Source organism: Theobroma umbraticum, unplaced genomic scaffold (genome assembly GCF_002168275.2).
Source record: "Theobroma umbraticum cultivar Fairchild unplaced genomic scaffold, ASM216827v3 scaffold_44.0, whole genome shotgun sequence".
NCBI lineage: Eukaryota > Viridiplantae > Streptophyta > Magnoliopsida > Malvales > Malvaceae > Theobroma > Theobroma umbraticum.
Window position 1 is genome coordinate 7,138,147 of NW_018397255.1, and position 27,162 is coordinate 7,165,308.

The 27,162-nt window shown below is 31.7% G+C and overlaps 3 protein-coding genes across 3 annotated transcripts; 2 read left to right on the forward strand and 1 right to left on the reverse strand.

The window, feature by feature from the left end:
* The first annotated feature begins 1,037 nt into the window (after window positions 1-1,037).
* On the forward strand, window positions 1,038-7,214 carry LOC110409720 (TCP-1/cpn60 chaperonin family protein). The gene is made up of 13 exons (XM_021419166.2): window positions 1,038-1,200; window positions 1,336-1,397; window positions 1,561-1,633; window positions 1,818-1,885; window positions 1,995-2,064; window positions 2,363-2,431; window positions 2,520-2,591; window positions 2,717-2,790; window positions 3,829-4,491; window positions 4,603-4,728; window positions 4,900-5,004; window positions 5,090-5,164; window positions 6,695-7,214. Exons 1-13 carry the CDS (start codon window positions 1,176-1,178, stop codon window positions 6,881-6,883), a joined length of 1,671 nt encoding a protein of 556 aa, XP_021274841.1. The 5' UTR covers window positions 1,038-1,175; the 3' UTR covers window positions 6,884-7,214.
* A 447-nt stretch (window positions 7,215-7,661) lies between these two features.
* On the reverse strand, window positions 7,662-10,537 carry ATE1 (ATPase E1). Its single transcript, XM_021418574.2, has 3 exons — window positions 10,336-10,537; window positions 8,379-8,757; window positions 7,662-8,147 (listed from the first exon to the last, which is right to left on the reverse strand). Exons 2-3 carry the CDS (start codon window positions 8,680-8,682, stop codon window positions 7,933-7,935), a joined length of 519 nt encoding a protein of 172 aa, XP_021274249.1. The 5' UTR covers window positions 8,683-8,757; window positions 10,336-10,537; the 3' UTR covers window positions 7,662-7,932.
* A 6,068-nt stretch (window positions 10,538-16,605) lies between these two features.
* On the forward strand, window positions 16,606-24,344 carry CLC-C (chloride channel C). The gene is made up of 8 exons (XM_021445208.2): window positions 16,606-17,144; window positions 17,434-17,709; window positions 18,341-18,541; window positions 20,252-20,429; window positions 20,744-21,006; window positions 21,715-21,984; window positions 22,284-23,412; window positions 23,699-24,344. The coding sequence occupies exons 2-8, from the start codon at window positions 17,531-17,533 to the stop codon at window positions 23,786-23,788; spliced, it is 2,310 nt and encodes a 769-aa protein (XP_021300883.1). The 5' UTR covers window positions 16,606-17,144; window positions 17,434-17,530; the 3' UTR covers window positions 23,789-24,344.
* The last annotated feature ends 2,818 nt before the right edge of the window (window positions 24,345-27,162 follow it).

A 27,162-nucleotide genomic window follows, 5' to 3' on the forward strand; every position in this document is an offset into this window, starting at 1 on the left:
TAAATAATAACATTAAAAAATAATATAATATTTTTATATTAATTATTTAAATACTAAAATATATAAAATTACTTAATATTTATTTTCACCTTAAACTTATTAAAATTGAAAATAAAAAGCATTATTCAAAACAAATCTATCCATAGATAGATTATATTATCTATTAATAGGTAAATAGCAACTATTAAAAGTTGTAACATATATCTATCGGTAGGTATTCAATTTTAAGCATTCCTAATGTTTGCACCAAATATCTTTCCCTCTCAAATCTTGTAAATTTTTTTGATTCTAAACCATGTAAATGTTTCTCTTTCAATTTTCGACATCAAAAGCATAAATTTTTCTTAAAACACTTTCAAATTTTTTGAAAATCTAAATTAAAATTTCATAAAATTTAAAGTCTCAATCTCTTCAATTTTTAGATTTGGTAGTAAAATTTGATCAAAAGGTGCTAATGACGATTTACCGTTTCATGTCGACAGTAAGAAGAAAAAGAAGAAGGCAAGGTGAGAAAGAGAGAAAAAGGCAAAAACGAAAAATGAGACGAAAGTGGAAAAGAAGAAAGTGAAGAAGGCATGAAGAAGAAGAAAAGGTCAATTTTGAAAAAAAAAATATATAACTTTCCTTCTGTAGAAGGAAAGTTACTTTCCCTCCACATTCCCTTCTTTCATTGTAATGTGATTACAATTGTAAGTATATTACATTCTCTTTTTGTAAAACAAACATTATTAAGTAATTACAGCTATTTAAATTATAAGAAATGTCTTTTCCTTACACCATATCAAACACCTCCTAATGATAAGAGCTATGTGTTCTCTAAAAAATATTTTTTTTGAATAAAATATTAAAAATAAATAAATTTTCATGTAACTTTGATCAGAATTTAAAAGGTAAACCTAAACCTTAATAATAATAATAATAATAATAATAACTAAAAAAGGCATGAGCTGGAGCAAGAGGGAAAGGGAATTGGGCCGGTCGAGGAAAAGAAAAGGAAAGGGCGAAACACACACAAAGGAGCCCACAGCAGGCCAGCTCATATTTCAAACGTCGCACAAAAAAGAGAGGGACGGTAGTAGGGTTTTCCAGTAGAAACTAGAAAAGAAGAAAACAAAGGTTTTGCAGTGTAGATTGTTTTCGACGCTTTCAACACAAAAAAAAAAAAAAAAGAAATCATGCACGCCCCAGTTCTCGTTCTAAGTAAGTTATTTTTTGTTCCTTTTTCTTTTAACGATCTTCAATCTCAAATGGGATTGGTAGGTATCAGTTTTCTTTTGTGAAAAAAGGAAGTCGTTTAGATTCAAAATGTCCCTAAGAAATGATTGTAATATGCAGAGGATTCCTTGAAACGGGAGTCTGGAACCAAGGTTCACCATGCTAATATTCAAGCCTCCAAGGTAATTTCATTCATTCCTTTTTTTATACTCTTTCTACTTTGTTTTAATTCCGAATCAAATGGCCAAATAAGCTGTTTAACTTTCTTTTTTTTTTTTGTAAAAGCGAAGAACCCGGAGTTTTTTCCTGAGTTCTGACTGTTCTGTACTATGTATCTACTTACAGGCTGTTGCTGACATCATCCGAACAACATTGGGTCCTCGATCCATGTTGAAGATGCTCCTTGATGCTTCTGGAGGTAAACCTTTCTTGCCCATTAATTATGTTGCATTCTTTTCTCTGTTATGTTTGCTACAAGTTATTCCCTTTTTCATTTCCAATGCTGCTGCTTTTGGATTTCCCACGAACATTTTTTTTACCCTTTAAATGCGCTCTTCTTGAACAAGCAACTAACGTCATTATATGACTTTGGTTAATACCAGGTATTGTTGTTACTAATGATGGAAATGCCATTCTGCGTGAGTTAGATGTTGCTCATCCAGCAGCAAAGGCACGATATTCCACCATGCATTTTTATTTTATTTGCTTCAGACTGTGAAAGCTTTGCCTTTTTTCCCTTTATCTTTCTTATTCTGTTCTGTTTTAATTTGTCATGGCAGTCGATGATTGAATTGAGCCGCACGCAAGATGAAGAAGTTGGAGATGGAACAACATCTGTCATTGTTCTTGGTATATCTTTATGCAGCAGAATGATCATTTATATGCTATGGTGGATATTCTTTGCATACATTAGTTTAGATAGCTATGTTATAACATGCTTTTTAGAGCTGGTAAAATTTAAAATGCTAAATTGATTTTTAATGAGGTTAGCTTCAAAGTGGGAATTTAACCTTTCAAATGTGGATGTAATATTGTTGAGGTTGCTTAGAGATCATGTGGTTATGTTTATTTTTCCCTTTTGTGATGATACACTTTACATGATATTCCTTTGCTTTTAGTGCTTATATTTGGTGTATTTTGGGTGTAGCTGGTGAAATGCTTCATGTTGCAGAAGCCTTTATTGACAAAAATTATCATCCTACAGTGATTTGTCGAGGTAATGTAACTTAGAAGTGCTGCTAGATTGTTAACCTCTGCTTTTGATTAATAACTTAGCATTTGATGAAGCACTATTTCATTTGCAGCATACAATAAGGCTTTAGAGGATGCTATTGCTGTGCTTGACAAGATTGCAATGCCCATTGATGTGAAAGATCGTATGTTTCTCCTGCAATTTTTTTCATAAAAACTTTTGAATCTTTTACCTCTTAGTGTAGTGGGCATTTGTATTCTTTGATATCTTTGGCATGCTTGTCTTGTAACATGTGGATTTGACTGGCAGGTTCAACAATGTTGGGACTTGTGAAGAGCTGTATAGGGACAAAGTTCACTAGCCAATTTGGGGATCTGATTGCTGTGAGTGTCTTCCTTTCTACGGGACATGTTGCTTATTTTGATTATAGAATCTGGCACATAGACTCACATATTGGCATATGAAATGTCTTAATTGATTTTCTTTTTACAATTGAGCTATGGTTAGAACAGTCATCTGACCATTTGGTATCTGATTATTTATCAGTATTGCTTATATTCGAATATGACTAGATAAAATCCTGGAAGCCAAATAATTGATATAAGATATTTCATGAGAAACAAAAGCAATTGAAATATTTATGTTTGTTGCAGAATGGTCATGAAACATTTGAAATCAGAAATATAGCAACTGCTTTCGTTAAGTGGTTTTAGGTAATTAATAATAATATTAGAAAAAAATCATGATACCATTTTTATTCTAGCTGAATGATATGATGCACATGTTTAGGATTTTGATTGAACTGGCCAAAAAATGTTTCTTTAGGTGAATTCTTTTCTATTATTATTTTTATCTTTTTTCTTTTATTGCCCTTGCATGCCTGTCATTTATACAGATAATTTGACACTTCCGTTGCCTCTTCGACAGAAAATAGGTTTACCCCTTTACTTACATTTCCCTTGTATATACTTCTCCTTTCTTCCATTTTTCCCCTGTTCCCTTTTTGCTTTGGTTCATATGCCTACTATTTTTTTTTGAAAAGTAGGTTCATATGCCTACTATTAGATTTCAGATGATTTGATAATTTGCATTAGTTATTGAGACTGTCTGATTATGAAGCTAATTTAGCAGAGTGCCATATTCCTGAAATGATATCCCTACTAAGACAGAGGGGTGTAGGGTAGTTTGTTCAATGATTTTTTGTCACATCACATCTGTATAAATGAAAATTAATGTTGCTTCTCAACTCATTTTGTCTTTTCTTCAGTTTTGCTGCAGTGTAGCTCAGAATTGTCTTTTAGTAGTCATGTATTTATTGTGCATAGAAGTTTTTCGTTCCTTTCATAATCACTAGAAGTTCTAAAATTTGCCTCATATTTATGTAGTTAGTTTATATGCCTGCTCAATTGTCTAACTTCCAGGATTTGGCAATTGATGCAACAACAACAGTTGGAGTTGACATCGGCCAAGGGCTGCGGGAAGTTGATATAAAAAAGTACATTAAAGTAGAGAAAGTACCTGGTGGCCAGTTGGAAGATTCTAAGGTCCTTAAGGGAGTGATGATCAATAAAGATGTAGTCGCACCTGGAAAAATGAAAAGAAAGATAGTCAACCCACGTATTATTCTTCTTGATTGCCCCCTTGAGTATAAGAAAGGGGAGAACCAAACAAACGCTGAGTTGGTTAGAGAAGAAGATTGGGAAGTCCTGTTGAAAATGGAAGAAGAATACATAGAAAATCTTTGCATGCAGATTCTGAAATTCAAACCCAACTTGGTTATTACAGAAAAAGGACTTAGTGATTTGGCATGCCATTATCTTAGTAAGGCTGGTGTCAGTGCAATTAGGAGGTTGAGAAAGACAGACAACAATAGAATTGCAAAGGCATGTGGAGCTGTCATTGTGAATCGTCCTGATGAACTGCAGGAATCTGATGTGGGTACAGGAGCTGGGCTTTTTGAGGTTAAAAAAATTGGGGATGAGTTCTTTGCATTCATTGTTGATTGCAAAGATCCAAAAGCTTGTACAGTTCTCCTAAGGGGTGCTAGCAAGGATCTTCTGAATGAGGTGGAAAGAAATTTGCAGGTAAGTAATTTGATGTGCTACTTCCATCTCATAATGGAATTGTGTTCTGAAACTTGTTTCCTTTTTCTTTTTTTTTTTGGATTGAAGTTCTGAAGCTTGTTTCAATTACAGGATGCCATGTCTGTTGCAAGAAACATAATCAAGAATCCAAAACTTGTACCCGGTGGTGGTGCTACAGAATTAACTGTTTCTGCCACTTTGAAGCAGAAGAGTTCATCTGTTGAAGGCATAGAAAAGGTGCTTGATGCTTTCATGCATCGCTTGATCAGCCTAGAGCTATATGATTTTGATTGCTAACTTTTTCTTGATTTTGAATATATACTTACCAACCTTTTAAGAGATTTAGTTTTGTGTAATTTCTTGAGTTTTTATTTATTAGTGTGTTTATATTCACTGGTTCTGTAACAGTGGCCTTATGAAGCTGCTGCTATTGCTTTTGAAGCCATACCACGTACTTTGGCACAGAATTGTGGGGTTAATGTGATTCGAACCATGACTGCTCTGCAAGGAAAGGTAGGAATGTTTCTCTAGTGCACTTATATGCTTTTGAAGAAACACTTACCCCATTTGTTTCTGTTTTTTAAAATTATGATTATAGCATGCAAATGGTGAAAATGCATGGACTGGCATAGATGGGAATACTGGTGCCATTGCTGACATGAAAGAGCGAAAGGTATGATGACATTTGTACTTTTTCCTTAAGTAGAGTATACTGCTGGTTCTCAAACTTTCACCAGAATTTCACTTCTCTACCTGAACTTCCCATTGTTGAAGTTTTCAAGATGTTGGTAAGTTGGATGAGATTGTCCACTTCGGAGCCATGTAAGACAGCTACCACCCATTTCAGAGGACAAAATGGTGTTTTTTAAATTAAAAATGGTTTTTTTAAGAAAACCAGTTATTGTGGCCTATCATTCTAAATTTTTATCTATTTTTCCCAAAAATTCCAAGTCCCTGCAAAATCCTCACTTCTTGCCAAGACCTTCTGGCATGTGACAAGAACCAAGTTAATCGTAAGGGATTAAGGCTGAAATATGAGTTGGGAGACTGTGATAGTGTTAGAATTCAGGTGAGCTTTAAGGTGAGGATTGAGTCAAGATCTGTTCAATGCCCACAAGGGTTCACTGAGGAGTTGCAATTTACCTTTTTGATGGTGCAAGGAATTTTTAGGTGAAAAATGTTACAACCTTTTCTTGATTCTTGTAAGGAAATCTCAGGACAATGGCTGTAAAAATAGATTATTGTTCTTTTTGGGCACTTTCCAGTTTTACCGTTGTGAAAGCCTAGCAAAATATAATAGATTGTGTGCTCAAGTGGGAGGTGTTAGATCAGGTGGGAATGACAGTGCTGTAGCTAACATGAACAATTGAATTCTTACACGTGTGGATTTTAGGGCAAGATTACTTTTGGTAAGTTTTGCATTGTTTATGGGTTAGCATATGAGTGTGGGATTGCACAGGGAGAAAGGAAATGAGAAAAAAGGTTACTCTACTGCAAACTTTGAGAAAGCAAATGCATGGTGGTACATTCTGGTTTGGGATTCAAGAGAATTTTTTGTATCTGCAGCTGCTATGGCTATGGTTTTGTATATAAAGGAAGGTTGGTTTCTTGTGAGGCAAAAGAGAGGGTTTTGGAAAGGGGTTTTCTCTTTTTAATATTTAAAAATAGAGAGGAGAGAGAATGAAAAATAATGAGAGCAAAAAAAAAAAAATTGTTTTAGATTTCAATGACACCTGCAAGTCATCCTATTCAGCACTGATCTGCAGTTCCACCCTCATCATCACGCCTTTGATGGCAAGACATAAATATCACACTTTTAATAAGGTTCTAGATGAAAATTGCAATGATTGAAAGTTTAGGTGTGAAGTTGAAACTCTGGTCGACGTTTGAGGATCATAAATGTAATCCATTCTCTTTTCTTTTTGATTAGTTAGAGGAAAAAGGATAGAGAATTTGATCTTTCCAATTTTTTAGTACAAATTTATTCTGATGTCTCTGTGGCATGTGGGTGAAAGATGATGGAAGCATCTATTTAATTTGGATATCTGATTCATTCTTATGTTCCTTTCTGTTTACTTACATGGATACATAGTTCAGTTATAAAAAAAATGTAAATGCTTCACTATGTAATCATGATTTCAGCATAATGATTAATTGAAGTGTTCTGATGCCTTAGTAACTTAACGTTGAATATGTGCTTCAGATTTGGGATGCATACAATGTGAAGGCTCAAACTTTTAAGACAGCCATAGAAGCTGCTTGCATGCTCCTAAGAATTGACGACATTGTAAGTGGGATAAAGAAGAAGCAGGCTCCTGGAGCCAGCCAAGCTCAAAAACCGAAGATTGAGACAGAAGGAGATGCAGATGGTGAGCAAATTCTTCCTGATTGAAGATAGCAGGCAACCGGTTCAACTGACTTTATATTGAAGTTTTTGATAGAAATGATGGCTTGTTCTGTTGAGCAGTTAGGGGATTTTCTTGATGTTTCATTTGCTTATATTCTTGAGAACTTTTAATCTGTATTTGCTGTTGTTTTGAAGCTGTAGACTGTTGTTGGAGTAAATGGAAACTGTTATCAGGTTGTGTTTCTGAGTACTTCAAAAAACAAAAAGAATATCTTTCCGGAGAATCTTTCTCTTGTCTTTTTGCTGTCAAATATGTAGCAAAGTTTACCTTGGAATCATTATTTAATACATAGCAGGGTAAAGTATGGAAATTTAATTGAATGTAGTACTTTTATAATTGTAATATTAGTAATATTGATTTTTCCTATCAGATGACCTTTCTTTACTGGTTTTATCTTTGAAAAAAAAAGAGAAAAAAAAACTCGAACTTTCAAATTTTAATGATTATATATGGATAAGTGAAATGTTATTCAGACATCGGTTAAGGTGATATTAAAGGTAAAACATTTATAAATAAGGCATTGTGTTTTTCTGAATTTGAAGAAAATACTGTATTAAATATCAATTAAGTATTAATCACTTTTTGTAAATAAAAAAACCAAACTTTTGAAGGCTGGGAGACTTAAATACCACTTTATTTCTTTTCTTTTCTCTTAGGTGAGACCATAATTTCAAGGGCAGTTTTGTTCAAATCTTCAAAAATGTGAAACATATATTTGTCCCTAGTAAAATAAAAAATGAACCTGCCTTACTCTGCTCTGCATTAGAACAAAGGAAAACCAAAAATTCTATTGTAGCAATTACAGCTCAGTTTTTGTACATTACAAAATTTCCCTTTTAATTCGAAGTCCATACTGGAGTCATCTTACACAGATTAAATAATACAAATAGTTTGAAGAATTTTCAAGTTATGAGCCCTGAAACACAAAACATTGAAAACACCACTATCAATCTAAACCTGCCGTGCACAGAGGTCATCCTAAAAGATAACATTAGTGTTTTCACTATTGGTTGCTCAATTTAATAGCAAATAACTAGTTATTCTGCTTCAAAACTTCTGCTTCAGCCATTGCCATCGGATCATCCTTCATCTCTGTATCATCCTCCTTCTCCCCTTCTCGTTCCTCAGCCATTTTCTTTCTATGCAACTCCTCTGCAGCACGCATAGCAGCTTGGTTCTCTGCCTGAATACGCTGCATTTCTTCTTCTTGTTGCTGCCGCTCAAACCATGTGTCAGCATCAGCCCAAACTGCATAGTGTACAAAACGACGGATTAGCCTCACAAGTGAAAGATCCAATAAAATTATAAAACTAATTGGATTTAGAATCCAAAGCAAACATTGTTTTCAGTGGCATCTAAAGGAATATCACCAATCCAGAGCTTCAAGCTGAAGATAAACCCCCAGTACAAATAACTTTTAAATCACAGAGAACTAAATCAAGATAAAAGAAAGAAAAGCTAAGGGATTAAAGGACATACTAGGTTGAGCAGCCCAGCCCTGTTCACCACCCTTGATACGCTCAGGGAGGGCATAGTTGACAGTAAGAACGCGACCATAGAGCTCAGCCCCATCCATGTTGTCCATGGCAGCAGAAGCATCCTCTTTTTCCAAGAAGGTAACAAAGCCGAAGGAGCGGTGCTTCTGGGTGGCCTGATCTAATGGAGTCTTCACATCCTTTATATCTCCAAATGGAATGAAAGCTGCATGGAGAATTGCTTCATTCACTTCCTCTGCTAGTCCTCCAACATACAATGTGTTCTTCTGCACTGCTTGTTGTGCCATTTATTCTCTCTTTCTTTTTTCTTGTTTTAATGGTCTATTTTCTATGCTTTCTTCTTCCCCAATTCCCTTTTGCTTCTGTTTTATCAGAACAAATTGAACGTTTAGAATGCACAGAGTTATGAAATAAATATAATACTGGATCTTTACATGGCATTATCAGGGTGGCAGTAAAATCGTATTTCCTGCCCTTTACATGCACATAGTTACGAAATAATGATAATACTGAATCTTTACATGGCATTATCAGGGTGGCCGTAAAATTGTATTTCATGCCCTTTACAAAAGACTATTTTAGGACCATCGGTTTCCCATCATTATCGTATTAGTCTGACAATGGTCTAACTTTAAAAACTTTTACAGCAAATAAAAAACTATTTACGACTCAAGTCTGTCTCAAGCAAGTTCAAAACCTTATCGCAAATATCAAACTATTTCTTTTTAAAGGAAAAAAAGAATTTTATTCATGGGAAGATAAATGCATAATATCATCCATCAAGACATGAAATGGTCATCACCAACTCCTAACTCCTAACCTTAACAATAAAGAAAATATGTAATCGACACCAATTCTGTAAGAACCGAGATTAAAAGTGATTCAACCCCATTCGACATACATATCATAAGCAGATAATTATATTCAAACTAGATTTTTAAGCTCTTTATAATAATTATACATGAAAAAGTAATAATTCTGTACTTTTTAGTACTACTATCAATCTGCAAATTGTGAGTACTAACAAAGAAACAGTTAAGATTACATATGATTCCAACTTATCTTGGACATTGTACAGACACTTGGCATGGCCGTATTCTCTCATAATAAACTACTTCCTAGTACCACTATAAAATGAGAATAAACAAAAAAAAAAAGAAAAGATCCCACTATTTTGATCATCGCTTCCCTTGTAACCTTCTTAAGTTCTTCCTCTGTTAACTCAGCAAACAGAGGCGAAGGAATGAAACTAAGAAACTTGCAGTATTAACATTCATAAAGCAATAGAAATAACTTTTAAATAGAAGAAAAAGGAAAAAGCTATTTATAATACCAGAATTAAAGATGGCCAGAGATGCAGTTTTAAGTTAGAAACCGTTGGCTTGAATTGCAAGCGATTTGATGCAAGTCAGGCATGCGATTGCCCATTATTAGTTGCAAGTAATGAATGTAGTACAAGCAGACCATAACACTTTCTAGGAAGTTATCACTAAACTAAAAGTTGAGGATTATCACTGTATAGTTATACAATAAAACAAAGAAAATCCCAAATTTCAAAATAGGATCACGTTTTACACAAAGCTGAGCATGTATAGAATGGCATTAGTTCTAAGGGTGGGTCTAAACGAGTTTATGCAGATGAGCCAAAAGCAACTACAAGGGCATAACTACAATCAACAACAAGATTGGCGAACTTAGAAGCGCCGGCAGTGGGCATCTCAGAAAACCCCAATATTTGAAGGGCTCCTGACATTGCCATAGTCCATGAAGAAAAGGAAAACGTACTACTACTAGTACTACTATTCAATTCCGATTTTAATCTTTAAAGCAGTGAAGAACATATTCTTTTCTGAAGAAGGAAAAAAGCATATACAAATATTACAGAAAAACTTGGAAACGATAGAGGGTCAGAGACCGAGAAAACTGAAAGGGAAAAGTACCTGAGCTCTTCAATTGAGGGAGCTCCAAGAGGTTGAGCAGTTTCGATGTTGAGAAAAATAACTGATAAATTAACGTTGCCTTCTTCTTCTTCTTCTTTTTTTCCCAGGTGACCAGCGGCAAAGATTAAAAAGGCTGTTCCGTCCTCTTATGCCCGCCTCAATCCGCTCTCCCTTCTCCAAATAAAAACAGGAATCATAATATTTTTAAATTTTCTAAATAATTTACAAAATTTAAATAAAATCTTTATTTTAAAAATTTTATACTTTTATTATTAATTGCCTAACTATCATTGTATAAAATATCATGATATTGACAGTCATCTTCTTCTCCTATGATATGTCAACATGTCATGTTAAAATAATAAATAATATTTTAAATAATAAAAGTTAATCAATTCTTAATTATAATAAGTTAATATATTTAAAATAAAAATATAAAGATTTAATTAAATAAAACAAAAATATATTAATTTTTTTAAATAGTTGATGAGGTTTTTTAAATATTATACCACAAAAATCAAAACAAACAAAAAAATTTTTATGAAAATTCTTTTCATTTATAATAGATAGATTTTTATTAAAAAAATTAAAAAATAAAGATTGAAAAATTAAGTAATTTTAAAAAATATATTTTTTAAATTATAAAAATGTATATGTTAACTCAGGTATAAGTCGTAATTGTTAAGTAGAGTTATCTCTTTAGGTCAAGTTTTGAATCACTTGGGGTTTTATATTTGAAGTTGAATCTTTTCATTTATAGTAAATTGATTTTAAGTATTTAATATATTAGAGTCTTAAGAGTTTGTTATGTTGTTATTATATGTTCCCTCTTATGAATTTGTTCGGTTGTTATTATTCTTAATAATGAGTTGATATATAATGAGAAATATTGGGTAGTATCATTTCTCTTTAGTGAAATTTTGAGTTATTTGTAATTTTATATTTAAGTTGAGCCCCTCTAGTCATAGACAGTCGACAATTGACTTTAAATTGGGTATCATTTAAAATTTAACATAATTAATTAATTTTAAATTAGATGTCGTCTAAAATTTAATATGATATCAGGACAAGTGTTACTCTTGTTCATTAGTCTCTATGATACATTTGTTATCCTTGTAAATAAAGTTCACGTCACATAATAAATATTTTACATAATATCTAAAAAAGACTCTAAACTACTCAAAAAAATTCGTATAAACTCTTCTGTTTTTATTATGTTAAATCAAAATCTTATATTTTTATTTTGAATCAAAAAATTTTACATTTTATTTTGAGTCAAATGAGTTTTTGTATATTTATTTTAAGTCAAATAAGTTTTTATAATTAATGATTAACTTAATTAAAATATAATTTATTATTTTATGTCATGTAAAGCTAATATAAAATGTTAACACGTCATAATTGATGATAATGTGATATGTTGACATATTATAATTAATAATAACATAACATGTTAATATGATATAATAACATAATTATATGACATTTTTCATATTTTATATTAACATTATGTTAATACCATGTGGATATAAAATATTACTTATCACTATATTTGAATTACTAATAATTAATTAATTATTAATCATAAAAATTTATTTGATTTAAAATAAAACTATAAAGACATAATTAAATGCAATAAACGAATAAAAAAATTTAAAATATTTTAAGAGCTTTTTTGAATGTCATGCCTAAATATTTTATCCTTGTACTTGAACTTTCAAGTATTAAAGTTAATTACATTTAAAAAAATGGTGTTAATTAATGGAGATATTAGATTGAGTTTAAAGAGTCCAAATTAGAGGTATCGAAGTAGGCCACTGCCCAAGCCCAAAAGTCGGCCCTAACTCGTACTGGATTTTGGGCTTATGTTTTTAAGGCCTGATATTCGACTCGATTTGCATATTTTTTTTATTGATGATAAATAATAAAATAAATCTGATTAAATTTCGTGTCTAGTTTTTATTAAGTGTAATTTTTAAAATATCAAAAGTTAACGAGGAATTTTTTTTTTTTGAAGAATTAAAGGAATATTTAACAACATTTTATTACGTTTAGCTATTTATAATCACATTAAAAAGTAAGATGATTAAGTTGCTTTAAGTAAAATGATGTTAAATTTAATCTACCACCTTGAACAAAATAATAAATTTGAAATTTATTTTTAAATATTTTATTAGAAAACACAACTTTATACCACGCATTGCTGAGTTAGCATTTTTTTGTTTTTTTATAATAGTAAATTAGATAACTAACAGGATAATGACGATTGTGACAGAGCACCTACCTAAATCAACAATAAATTAATGCTTTAAAAAATAATAATTCAAGCATGTATTAAACGTGGATGGAAACTAATGTAATTTTATTTTTGGTGTCCTTTCATTTTCAACACACCTAAATTTCAAATTTTTTTTCCTAGAAAAATTATAATTAAGGGTGGCTTCTCTTGGTTATAAAAGGGGCATGACCGCCAAATATTTTAATTTTAATACATACAATTAATTTTTTTTAATTTTTTTAACTTAACTCTCAAAATATCGTGAAACTTATATTTACTAATTAAGCCTAATATATAAATTATAATCTAATATATTAAGCTTATTAAATTTAAAAAATTAAAAATACGTTTATTAATACAAATCATTTAAGTTTGTATAAATTTAAACCTATTATAAAGCAATTGAAATAGCCCATATGCCAACAGCATATAGAATCCTTTAGAAGAAAGCTTCTTAGGAAGCTACCTATTTTTGCATAACACACAAAATGGCCCCTAATTCTTTGTTTTCCAGTGAAGGTTTTCTTTTACTGCTAATCTCTCCAAACGATTCAATGCTAAAACTATTTGTCGCTCCACTTGGGTTTTCTTCCATTTTTTTTATTAAGTCTTTTTCTTTTTTAAAATCTTTTAAAATATATTTATTATTTAAAAAATTACCATAACTCATTTTAACTATTAATATAAAAAAATTTATTTGTTTAGACAATACTTGGCTTGATGCTGATGTGGTATTGGCCTAAATATTGTTTGTCGAGCAACAATGAATTATTGAAATTGACTATCAATACTTTGTACAATAACCTTTTGTTAACATTCCAGATAAAACAATTCGAGAAACATCAAATGTATTCTTCGATATTAATAATTTTTGGTATTAATAAGTCTTTTACTTGTATCTTTTAGTTTTCTTGTTAATCATGCTGGCTTGTATTCTTGTTTGTTTCCATACTAGAATACAAAGAACCATCACTGCTAATCCATTGCAATCGCTGGAATGTAATTTGCCCTTTCATTTTGAATGTTATTATCTATATTAGTATATTTTACTCTCAATAGAACATGCCAGTTACAAATTTATTGATTTAGACATTTAATAATTTATTTATATAAGAGTTTATGGTGTGGTATTTATTTTTTAGCTTGCAAAAGTGAATATACATAACTCTTAAATGCTTTTTTTTTTAACCCTCCTTAAAAATACTCTAATTCCGCCCTTAATTATAATGTTATAATAATGTAAAATTTCAAGCAAATAATAGATGAAAAAAAAATCAAAATTAATCTTTTTTACCAAAAACATATTCTTCCATATATTTTGTTTTTCTCCTCTTTCCATTTATATCTTTCCAATTATCCATCCTCCATGACATACATCAAATCCATGTGTACCAAGTAAGTTTTAAGTCCCAACGAGAAAAGCTGCCCACTAGCCATACATCATATCCACGTGGACACCTAACAGCTGACACCCTATGCCTTCAGTGTACCTAACAATCGGTGTTAGGTGGTTAATTCCTCGTCTCCTCTTTAAGGGCACTCTCAACTTTATATTAAACAAGTAAATATATTGCCTTATGGTAGTTGAATTAGAGGTAAGCCGATCTGATAATCAGTGCCCTTTGAAAACAATTATTTATGACTTTGCAGAACATCATTAAATCAACAAGAACTAGGTTTTACAGTTGTTGAATTAAAAGGGTAAGCCCATCGGATATTCAATTCCTTTGAAAATAATTATTTATCACATTGGAGAACATCGTTTAACTATTTTTCAGATCATTTCACAGTCATTTCACATTAGCAACCTTCTCGGACTTTTAAAAATTACTTTTGAATATTACTTTGTCTGTTTGACTCGATTGAAACTATTTTATAAAAAAAATGTTGCTTAAATAAAATTATTTTGAAAAAAAAATAGTATAAATGGAAGTTAAGATAATATTTTTTATTTTTTAATAAATACATAGAACAAAAGACGCAGGCTTTACCAAATCAAATCATAAATTTTTTAATTGAAGAACAAAATATAATAAAAAACCAATTTTGTCAATTGAAAATAGAACAAAAATTTACTTCTATTGTTGAAAATAAATCAAATGGAAATCAAATAAAACAATTAAACCCTACATGTATCATTAAAGGGTAAAGCGAGAATGTAAAAATTCTCATTAAATATTTTTACTAGAAGTTAGAACATTTATGAGGAAATTTTAATTTCTGACTTCTTTTTAATCACTCAAATGATTTCCTCACATATATTAGAAACTTAAAATTTCGAGAGTCAAATATTTTATTTTTGCTTGGCGTGATAAGACATATAATCATATTATAAGAGATTAAAAAAATATAATTATTAAAAAAGAGACCTAAGTTGGTGAAGATATAGATAATAATTTATATGAAGAGGTAAAGCTGGTTTGGTACATCAATGATTGGTGAAGTTTTAAACTATTGTGGAAAGCCATAAAGGCCAACAATTTAGTTTTCCTGTACGTAATCAGTGTTCCTTGGTCTGCGGTGGGTTCTCGACTAGGAACTTGGGACTCTTGCTTAAAATGGATTTTCCAATGGCATTAAACAGTAACGAATCTTGTAAGGACGGATTTAGAAATATTTTTAAATGATGTCATAGTTAAAGAAGGAGAATAGTTTAAATTTTGATTTTTTTAACCAAATTTTAAACTATAATTTTTTATATAATATTTAAATATTAATATAGAAGTTATTTTTTAATAAATTTATTTTAAAGTAACACTTTTGATTCTACTTTTTATAAAATTTAAAAAATTAATAAATTCATTGATATAATTAACTATATGAAACTTTATTATAAATAATATAATAAAAAAATATATGTTTCTGTAGATGATTGATGTTATATGACACTTCTCGTCACGCAAGTCCACCTATATCATTAGATAAAACAGAACAAAAGAATTGACCAGCAATGGATTAACTCGAAAGTATAAAGAATAGTGGGGTTTTTTGTTGTCGCTTGATAATGCACCGACTCATCGTTACAAAAAGAAGATTATTTATTTATTTATTTTTAGACTCTAATTACAATAAGATGTCTTCTTGGTCTCTGCCTCTGCTCACAACAACGAAGAATCCCATGAGGCTAGCATTCTTGACCAATAATTTAAAAAGGGTAAAATATCTCATCATTTTAAATATTTTAAATTTTAATTGAAATCAATATTCATTAATTTTTAAAATAAATATTTTATTTTAAGAATGTAAATACTATTAATAGAAATTATAAAAAATTAAAATATATTTCTTATTCTTTTTAAAAAATAATTATTATATTTTCTTTAAAAAAATAAAAAATACAAAACATCAAACTTCTAAAAAAAGGAGAGCACCGACAAGGGAGCATCTATCTTCCTTGCAAAGCACGATACTTTTTTTTAATTAATAAAAATTTAATAAAATTTTTTATTCTCTAATAATTTTTAAAATTGTTTAAAAATAAAATTATTATTTTAATATTATTATGATATTAAATTAACAAAAATATTAATAATTAGGTTAACTGCTGCATATATGTATTTAATGAAAAATATTTTTTTAAAATAAAATATTTATTTTAAAAATTAATAAATTTATTTAAAATTTCAATTAAAATTTAAGGGAATGAGAATATTTATTTGTTTAGAATATTTATTTATTTTAAAAAGATATTTCTAAACAAATAAATATAAATCTAAAAAGTCAGATGGGAACATTTTATTTAATAATTTTGTTATTATAATCTTGTAATTATATACTTTATATAATTATAATAAAATAATTACAAAAAATATGCTCCACATATTTCAAACATACTACTATTACGTGCACGACACCTGTACGGGATTACCGTAAAGTCTAGAAGAAGGTAGATCAAAACTTTGACTCCCGCTAATTGGGCCAGCTGAATTTGGATCACCTTTTCATTTCCTCCTATATATATGACATAAAAAATAAATAAAACAAAAAATTATGAATAATTAGATAATCCTAGTAATTTATTTTTTCATAAAAATAATTATTGAGTGCATGGGCCCGGGGCTGCTGCAGGGTGGTCGCATTCCCAAGTCAAGGATCCACCTTTTCTGATTGGCAGAAAGCTGAAACGCCTATCCGTTTCCTTTCATCATATGATTAGTGCGTATTATGGTAACTAATGTGATACATAGAAAGTTGATCAAATTTTGGCTCACATGTTTCTTGCCATAAGTTTCCGTATAGAACATGCTTACTCATCAGCCAAGCATCCCTGAATAAAAAGTAGGAAGTGGCAATTCAAACAACTGAATCTATATGGTTCCTAGTGCTGCCCTGGTTTCTTTACTCCTATGAATGCGCATCAGTTACGTGCGAAAATCTTGTAAAGTCAGTCCTCTTCTGGCAGATCTTTCCCTCTACAAAGTGCGAGACTGTAAACTCAACCGACGGAACCTTGCTGTCTTTGTCCAGGATTCAGTCGTATCAGATATGGTGGCCTACGCCAACCGAAGAACCTCTGTTGTTCTCTCCAAGGGTAAGGAGTATGTTTTCTTTTCTGTACTAGTCAACTTTGTTCAATCTTGTTTGTCGATTTACGATTCAAAATGTAGATACGGTAAGATCAAAGTTGAGCTTATGACTCATCTCTGATTTTGGAATCATGGTGGTGGTGATTATCAGTGATGAGCGTTGACTTTTCTTCCCTTTGCTTTGCTAATTGCTGCTGCGCCTACACATATTTGTTGGATTTTGTTTTTTTTGTTTTTTACTCGTACTTGCTTTGGAATTGAATTGATATTTCCGTTATAATGATTGGATTGCAGGAGGTAGATTAACTGTGCCGAAGGAAAATCGATATCTGCAAGTAGCGTTTTTGCAATTAATATAGTAAAGCTAAAGGAAAGTACAAATTAAAGCAAAATGGATCGAGAAAATAAAGTACCGATTTATAATGATGATGATGAAGAGCATGATATCGAGAGCGATGGGAAGGACGTTGACGTATACAGTGAACCTCTGTTGTTTAAGAGGCGGAACACCACCTCCCAGATTGCAATTGTGGGTGCCAACGTTTGCCCCATCGAGAGCCTCGACTATGAGTAAGCACCCTTCTGTATATATTCAACTCCTCATCGTTCCTATTTGATCTTCCCTTCATCTTATGATTTCTCCACTTTTTTATTTTATTAATTAATTAGACCAAAAGTTTCTCTGTTGTCACAATAATCAATGACTCAACTATGTGCCCCTTGGTGTTCTAATAAGTGTTATTGGATATGATTGTCTGCAATTCTACATATTGTTAGACATTTTCAACATGCTTTTTATTTTGCTTCTGTGTTGGTTTTGTGTGCTACTTCTCCACATTAACACAGCTGTTTCCCTAACGTAGAGATCAATGACAAACTGTTTTCTAATATTCAGTTTCAGTTATAACAGAGAAATTCACCATTACTGTTTTTGCAACTAGGTTTCTGCTACTTGAAAGAAAAAAAAAACGCAAAAAATGCATCTAATCAGAATTGTAATTGTAATTTCTTTCTGAGAAAAAAAATGTATACTTGTATGTAGAATAGTTATGTTAGAATAGTTTTCCAATTCTAGTCAATTCATTCATGTTTGATTCAATTATGGTTTTTCTTTCCACCATTTACTTAATGTTTGCTACTTAGTAAACAGCAAAGCAATTAGCCTTAGCTACCAACCTGTCTTATTTTTTGTGTATAACAGGATTGCAGAAAATGAGTTATTCAAGCAGGATTGGCGGTCAAGGAAGAAGATCGAAATATTTCAGTATCTTCTGCTTAAGTGGGCATTTGCACTTATTGTAGGGCTAGGCACTGGACTAGTTGGCATTTTTAACAATATAGCAGTTGAGAATATTGCTGGCTTCAAGCTGCTGCTGACCACGAAACTCATGCTGAAGCAAAAGTAAGCTCTTCAACTGCCTGCAACGTTTAAATTTCTCACAGTTATACAGCTTGAACTCCTTTCCTGTAATTATGTTCTGCTTATATCACTGAATAGGGAGTACTGATAGCTAGTGGGCATTCATTTCACAGCTCAGAGTGCTTTCTACTTGGGCAAGTAAAGTTTTTACATTTTTTTGTCAGGCAGATTCCTACCTACAAATGATAAAAAATAATTCAAAGAAACAGTAGACTTTCTACTTTTGCAATTTTCAGTTCTGGTTGCATACCTCAGCATTGTTCGTTTGAGTGCAGATACACGTGCAAAAGTAAAACTCTCATATTATTAAATGTTAGAAAAGTGCTACACTAACTAAGGTGAAAACTTGTTATTGTTTCACCAATAAAACTGCTGTACTTAGTGCCACTTGGCTCACTTCCTCTTCATTTAGCTAAACCTTAACTTACTCTGCCATTTCTCAATGCTGAGACATATAGTATGCTGTTATATCCTATAATTATTGTAAGTGGTAAATATGGTCTGAAGATCTTGACACTTCTAATTAAAAGGCTGTCAAGAGTGGTTATCTTTTCAACTTTTAGTAGTTGAACCAGTGGATTAGTGTAGTTGGTTACTGGTGGACCAACGTGCAAGAGAACATCAGTTTGTCATATACTGAAGCCAAATCTTGGAAATCTTTGGGTCTCTTCTCAATGGAAGTGGAACATTGGAACTTCATCTTTAGTAAGACTGAAAAAGAGGTCAAAATGGAGAAAGCAAACAAAGGTTCCTCAAATGTACCCAGCAAAACAACACTAAGAACAATTTTTTTTGTTTGAAAAACAACACTAAGAACAATTAATGGTGTAGACTTCATTAATACTTTAAATTCAAGTGAATAAACTTAATTAAGGCCTGAATGTCATGCGTATCGTTGAATATAGATTGGATATAAGACAATCTAGCTAATAATGTGGCACTATCAAAGTGGTGTAGTTTTTAGACAATTAAACTTGGCTGTCATGAGGAGTGGTTGGACATTAGCAGAGATTGGTGGCTAGAAATGTGAGACTTTTTAGTAAGACGGGGTTGTAATTATTGTTCTCTAGAAAATTCAACTGAGAAAAGGTATTACAAAGAGGTTTGATAATATCATTGATAGTTCATGTTGAAGTGGTACACAGAAGCTGGGCCACCTTAGATGAGTATTTAGTATGACAATATTTGGGTGTGTGTTGACAAATGAGGAAATACTTTTATAACTCGAGGTTTTTATAAGTAGATATAGAAAGCATATGCAGAACCCAAGTTAAAACCAAAATACATGTACCCGAGTTTAAGAAGGTATCTGAAACTGATCATTTCCACTTCATGGATGGTTTCTGTGGTATAGTGTTAACACTGCAACTGCAGTCAAGAGTTAGTGTAGATGGATGGATTTAGCCATTACAGTAGTGGCGCTGATGCACGGAGCTTGTAGAACTGGCTGCAAGTAGTGTCAAAGCTGCGACAGCAGTCAAGAAGTAGGAGTAGATGAATGAATTTAGCGAAACCTTAGAAAAAAATGCTCAATGCAGATCTCCATTATTTTTCTTCTGTAACCTTTTTCATGTTTCAGTTCAATCTGTTTAGAAGATATATACTTCAACAACTGTTTCAGATTGTTATGCCTATGGGATATTCTATCATGTCCTCATGAAATAACTCAGACACGATATTGATTCAGTGCAGATATTACAAGGCTTTTGCAGCATATGCTGGCTGCAATTTGGGTCTGGCAACAGCGGCAGCAGCTCTTTGTGCTTTCATTGCTCCAGCAGCAGCAGGTTCTGGTATTCCTGAAGTGAAAGCCTATCTCAATGGTGTGGATGCTCATTCAATTCTGGCTCCAAGTACTCTCTTTGTAAAGGTGAATGACATCAGCACTTTTCTCTCTCTCCATGAAAAATAAAAGTATGCATGTATGGAAGTGTAAACCAACATTTAACAGGGTTCTATTTGCCAGTATCTTTACCCTATTTGTGCTCTTGGACTAGTTTGCCCTTTTTGCACGTCTACTTACTTACGATAACATTTATGATTACATATCAACTATCTTCTCTAGTCATGTAAACATAGTCTGGGAATGTACGGCATACATCTTCAATATTTTGTCTATTGATTGAACATGTTTTCTGCCTGATTGCAATCCTATTTTTTATTTCCTTATTTCATGTCTGGCAGATTTTTGGTTCAATTCTTGGTGTATCTGCTGGATTTGTCGTTGGTAAAGAAGGGCCTATGGTTCACACAGGTGCTTGCATAGCTTCTTTAATTGGGCAAGGAGGTTCCCGCAAATACCATTTGACTTGGAGATGGCTAAGATATTTTAAAAATGATCGCGACAGGCGAGACTTGATAACTTGTGGAGCTGCTGCTGGTGTGGCTGCTGCCTTTCGTGCTCCAGTTGGTGGTGTCCTCTTTGCCCTTGAAGAGGCAGCTTCATGGTACCCCCTATTCTTTCTCCCACAAGATGAGCTTTAACTGTCCTTCTCCTCCCTCTCTTTATTTTATCCTTTCCCCTGTCTTGTCTTGCATAGTCTCTTAAATGCTGGTAAATTTTTACGCATGACCTGACAGATATCATCAACTTTACTAGGAAAATTTTCTGCATGCTTATTCAGGCTGTAACCTTTTCTAGTTTTATTTATCATATGGTAAAACTTGAAATACTTGGTATCCACTAAATGAGGTAAGGAAACCTGATACTGTAATCATTTTGCAGAATTTTTTGGAAGCCTCGTATGAGACGGTATGTTATGGTTGGAACCAGAAAAAGCATGAAGTATAATGATGATTGAAATGTTGCTTGCATGTTTCATGACTCCATCCTGATTTTCTGCATGCTTATTCAGGCTGTAACCTTTTCTAGTTTTATTTATCATATGGTAAAACTTGAAATACTTGGTATCCACTAAATGAGGTAAGGAAACCTGATACTGTAATCATTTTGCAGAATTTTTTGGAAGCCTCGTATGAGATGGTATGTTATGGTTGGAACCAGAAAAAGCATGAAGTACAATGATGATTGAAATGTTGCTTGCATGTTTCATGACTCCATCCTGATTTCTTGATGTTTAGTCGACATATTGCATTAGCCATTTAGGAAAGGACGTATTCTGTCTTATATGTATTTTTCCTTTGCAAATCTACAGGTGGAGGAGTGCTCTTCTTTGGCGAACCTTTTTCACAACAGCAATAGTTGCTATAGTTTTGAGAGCTTTCATACAATTATGCTCTACTGGAACTTGTGGGTTGTTTGGGGAAGGAGGACTAATTATGTATGATGTCAGTGCAGCCAGAGTTATTTATAGCGCTCCAGATATACTGGCTGTGATGCTTCTTGGCACCATTGGAGGCATTTTTGGAAGCCTATATAACTATCTCGTGGATAAGGTCCTTCGCACCTACAGCATCATTAATGAGTATGTACCACATTCAATCTCAGAATTTTCATGTATAAGTTGTTACCAGTAATGTTGTTGTTAATAACATGGCAGCGTCAAGAATCTTTGCTTGCTAATTATCACAGTTTTGCTTCTCATCCTTTTCCAAAAGCGACTTTCTAGCTGTCCACCTCATGTGACAGCCCTGTATATGTGCTTTAATTTGATTAACACACAGATAAAACTTCTACAGTAGCAGTAATTAGTGGATCAAGTTTTATCCTTTTGTTCCATTTGATGATAAATCCTAAAACCTAGTGGTTCTCGTGTTTCTGCAGAAGAGGCGCTGCTTTCAAGATCTTACTCGTTATTAGCATCTCCCTATTAACATCAATCTCTTCTTACGGCTTGCCGTGGTTAGCTACGTGCATCCCCTGCCCCACTGATGCGTCTGTGAGCTGCCCTAACACTGATGTATCTGGCAACTACAAAAGCTTTCAGTGTCCGTCAGGTCATTACAATGACCTGGCCTCCCTCTTTCTAAACACTAATGATGATGCTATTCGCAACCTATTGAGTACCAGTACAGTGAGAGAATTTCATATCTCCTCTCTCTTCATCTTCTTCGGTGCTGTTTACTGCCTTGGTGTTATCACTTATGGCATAGCTGTCCCCTCTGGGCTCTTCATCCCTGTCATATTGGCTGGAGCTTGCTATGGTCGCCTTGTTGGTAGACTATTTGCATCAATCTCCAAACTTGATGTTGGTCTCTTTGCCCTCCTTGGGGCAGCTTCCTTTCTTGGTGGCACTATGAGAATGACAGTTTCCCTGTGTGTTATACTGCTTGAGCTCACTAATGATTTATTGCTACTTCCTCTTGTCATGTTGGTGCTCCTAATCTCAAAAACTGTGGCCGATGTTTTCAACAAGGGTGTCTATGACCAAATAGTAAAACTAAAAGGATTGCCTTATATGGAGGCTCATGCAGAACCTTACATGAAACATTTAGTTGCTCGGGATGTTGTTTCTGGTCCATTGATCAGCTTTTCTGGTATTGAAAAGGTGGGAAATATATTACATGCTTTGAGAACTACAGGGCATAATGGGTTCCCTGTGATTGATGAACCACCTTTTTCAGATGCACCCGCATTGTGTGGGCTTGTTCTAAGGTCTCATTTGCTTGTTTTGCTCAAGGGAAAGATTTTTTCAAGGGATATGGTACCTGCAGGGGACGAGATATTGCGCAGATTTGCTGCATTTGATTTTGCCAAGGCAGGTTCAGGAAAGGGAATCAAAGTAGAGGATCTAGACATTGAACAGGAGGAAATGGAAATGTATGTTGATCTCCATCCTATCACCAATACATCACCATACACAGTGGTTGAAACCATGTCACTTGCCAAAGCAGCAGTTCTCTTTCGTCAACTTGGTCTCCGGCACATGTGTGTTGTACCAAAGAGTCAGGGGGTAAGTCTCTCTTGCTCTCTATCTGTGTGTGTGCATGCACTCATATTTATTTTGTAGAATTCATTATAGTATGGAATTAAAGGTTTTTAACAAAAAGGCTTGAAAACAGGAACATGGAATGTCAACTCCTAGAGCTAATTAGCAGCTTTTTCTCTTATATTTGTAGAGATCTATGCAGGCGAATCTGTTTTCTTCTTTTTCCTATGAACATAATGGAGGCAACGAAATCCACTAAAAATTTGGAAATGCATGTCTTAACTACACCTTCTTTGTGTGCTAAATGCAGAGGCCTCCAATTGTTGGAATTCTGACACGGCATGACTTCATGCCAGAGCATGTTTTGGGACTGTACCCCCACATCAGGCTTCGGAAGTGATGCATGTGATCAATGTTTCCTGTTTGGTTCCTTTAATTCTTTGTTAAGGTTAAGTTGGTGTTTGGCCTCATTGTTGAAAGTGAAATCTTTTGAACTATATGTCTAAGCTTGGTTGGAAGCAAAGTCATTCAGGAAGAGGAGGACTGTTCCAAGCATCCATAGCTGGCAACAGAAGACATCATAATGAAAATGGTTGAAGAGCTATTTTGTGGATCATCTCGGGACAGACATTTTTGGAGCACATCTGAAAAAGCTATATTGATGTGAATCAAATGATAATGATTTCAAAAAGATTCATTTTCCCTCAAATATAATATCTTCTTCATTTTTTTTTTCCTCCCCTGTATTGTGTATGTCTGGTCTACATATTGTAGAGTTGTAAGTCATAGGAATTGAACTAAATTGCCATGAAATAGATTGTTGGTGTGAAGATAGTTTAATTACAAAAAGAAAGGAGGCTTTGCAATAAGCATGGTAGATGATGAATTTGTTTTATCTTAATTCCTTCTTCGGTTTGCAGCCATAGTTCAATAAATACTTTTTGTCTTTTTCAATACATTTGAAGTCTATTTATTGACAAAAAAAAAAAAGCAACAAATTATTATCTTTGGAGTGTTACTTTAGAAATAACCAAAGTAAGAATCAAAAGCATGTAAGCTAGCTTCCTAAACTATTCAAAAATTTTAAATAAATTATTATTATTTTATTGTATTTAATTAAGTTTATATATTTTTTTTGTTAAATAAGCTTTTATAATTATGATGAATTAATTATTATTAATTAAAATTTTATTTATTATTTTATATTCACATAATATAAATATGACGATATGAAAAATAAAAAATATTATATAATTATATTATCATATCAAATTAATTTAAAAATTTTACCAATTCTTGCACTGAAATATTGAATTACTAAATTCCAAATGCTATATAGGATTTATTTCATTTGATTACTCATGCTCCTCCTAACAAAAATTGACAATACTGTACCACCAAACTTATTTGGTGCTGGTATTAAATAGATATGTTGTGCTTCATTCACCTTATAGGAACATTTAAATGCTTTCAACACAAGAGACATGCTTATTAGGTGAAAAAGATATTCATTTACAACATCAAAATTTACTTAATTTTTTAGTAATGTAAGATCTATAATATTTTATTTCATTTAATTTTGTAATATCTACATCGTATTAGTTTTTTAGTATTGACCTACTTCAATTCTAATATCTCTTACGAGAGATATAACAATAAAAAATTTAAATAAATTTTGATACTATTATTATTGTTTATATTTTTAATCTAAATCATATTTATAACATATATAAAAAAAAATTCAAAAACCAAATTCACATTTGGTCACGTTGTGGTCTTATTAAGCTGTCACATGTCAAGCTGTGAAAATAATGAAAAGAAAATTGTTGCGGGTCTTTGGTCTTTTCGAAATGACCAATAGAATTCATTTAGTCAAAAATTAAAATAAAGATAATAATTGAGATAAAAAGGGTTATTAAAAAAATATAAAAAGAAATTCAATCACATGAGCTACAAGTCATAGATAAATTTTACTGCTCTCAAAGAATAGCCTGTCAGAAGCTCATAGCTCTCCGTACGGCTGACATAATTTGTGCTTTGAAAGGACTTTTGGCTTTTGTTTATTTGACTTGAGGTATGGTGTCTTCTTTGCCATCGTCCACCATTGCTTTGCTGTTTTGCTGTTACATTTTTCCTTCGACCTCTTTTTGCCTTCTAGATCTTTCTCTTCTTTCTTCCAACTTGCATTATTTTTTTTTCCAATTTTGGGTGTTGTTGTTGCTGATCAATTTGTGCTTCTATGGTAATATGAAAATTTATCATCAAACATTATAATCATAAAAAAAAATAAAAAATAAAAAAGCAAATATAATATAAAAATTAGTTAATAAAATTTAAACACCAAAATTTTTTCTTAAAAAAATTATCAGTACTTTAAAATAATTATCTTTGATTTATTATTACTATTATTATTTATAAATTTTTAATTTAAATTTATTATTTTTTATTAGTATTATCATTATTTATGAAATTTTTAAACTAAATATCCTTGACTTGTAGTACTATAATTCCAAACATAAACAGATGATATCTTTGATATAAGCTGTTATCGTATCAATCATAATGCTTAATATCCTTGATTTATAATAATACAATTCAAGTCATTGTGTTTGATACCCTTAATCTGAGGAGCTATAATTCCAATTATAATGCTTGATATCCTTGATTTGTCGTGATATCTATTTAATATCAACTGTTTAATTATATCCTTAATTTGTAATACTATAATTCCAAGCATAATGCACAGCATCCTTATCTCGGGTCCTATGGTACCAAGCATAATAAATGATATCATTCCTATGTTGTGATATCTACTTGATATCCACTAAATATTATTTATTTGTAATACTACAATTCTAAGTATAATAAATAATATCTTTGATATATGATGTTATAGTACCAAGCATAAAAAGTCCAAAAAATGAAAAGATAATTAAAAAATAAAATAAAATAATAACAAACATTATAATTATATCAAAATAATAAAATATAATATGAAGTTTTATTGATAAAATTGAAACACCAAGAAATTTTTTTAAAAAATTATCAATACTTTAAAATAATTATCTTTGATTTTTACTTACTATTATTATTTATAATTTTTCTTTCTTACTATTATTATCATTATTTACAATATTTTTTTACTAAATATCAGTACTACAATTCCAAGCATAATAGATGATATTTTTGATATAAGGTGTTATGGTACCAAGCATAATATTTGATATCATTGATCTATTATGATATAGTTTAAATCGTTAAACTTGATATCTTTGATTTGTAGTGCTGCACTTCCAAGCCTGATGCATAATATCATTGATCTGAGGTCTTACGGTGTCAAGCATATGCTTGATATCCTTGACATGGGGTATTACAATTTCAAGTATAATAGATGATATTTTTTATACTACTTAGTTGTATAATTTATTTGTAATACTATGATTTCAAGCATAATGCCAAATATTCTTAGTTTGGGGTCTTATGATATCAAGCATAATACTTGATATCCTTTATTTGAAGCATAATAGATGATATTATTAATACTGCTTAATTATATCCTTTAAGCCCAAAGCCTAAGAAATGAACAGATAATTAAAAAATAAAACAAAATAATAACAAACATTATAATCATTCCAACCTAATAAAAATAAAAAAAATAAAAAATAAATATGAAAAATTGTTAATAAAATTGAAACACTAAGAATTTTTGTACTTAAGATATTAATCAAGTTATATTTTCCGTTAAAAAAAGTTCAGTTAAAGTATGGAAATATT

Bases quoted from the DNA above. Each gene is read 5' to 3' on its own strand.
- LOC110409720 (XM_021419166.2), top strand. From the start codon at position 1,176: ATGCACGCCCCAGTTCTCGTTCTAA. The intron at 1,634-1,817 runs GTAAACCTTTCT...GGTTAATACCAG, and splicing joins GCTCCTTGATGCTTCTGGAG to GTATTGTTGTTACTAATGAT. The intron at 1,886-1,994 runs GCACGATATTCC...TTGTCATGGCAG, and splicing joins TTGCTCATCCAGCAGCAAAG to TCGATGATTGAATTGAGCCG.
- CLC-C (XM_021445208.2), top strand. From the start codon at position 17,531: ATGGATCGAGAAAATAAAGTACCGATTTATAATGATGATGATGAAGAG. The intron at 21,007-21,714 runs GTACCCCCTATT...GCAAATCTACAG, and splicing joins CTTGAAGAGGCAGCTTCATG to GTGGAGGAGTGCTCTTCTTT. The intron at 23,413-23,698 runs GTAAGTCTCTCT...TGCTAAATGCAG, and splicing joins TTGTACCAAAGAGTCAGGGG to AGGCCTCCAATTGTTGGAAT.
- ATE1 (XM_021418574.2), bottom strand. From the start codon at position 8,682: ATGGCACAACAAGCAGTGCAGAAGAACACATTGTATGTTGGAGGACTA. The intron at 8,148-8,378 runs GTATGTCCTTTA...TACACTATGCAG, and splicing joins GGGCTGGGCTGCTCAACCTA to TTTGGGCTGATGCTGACACA.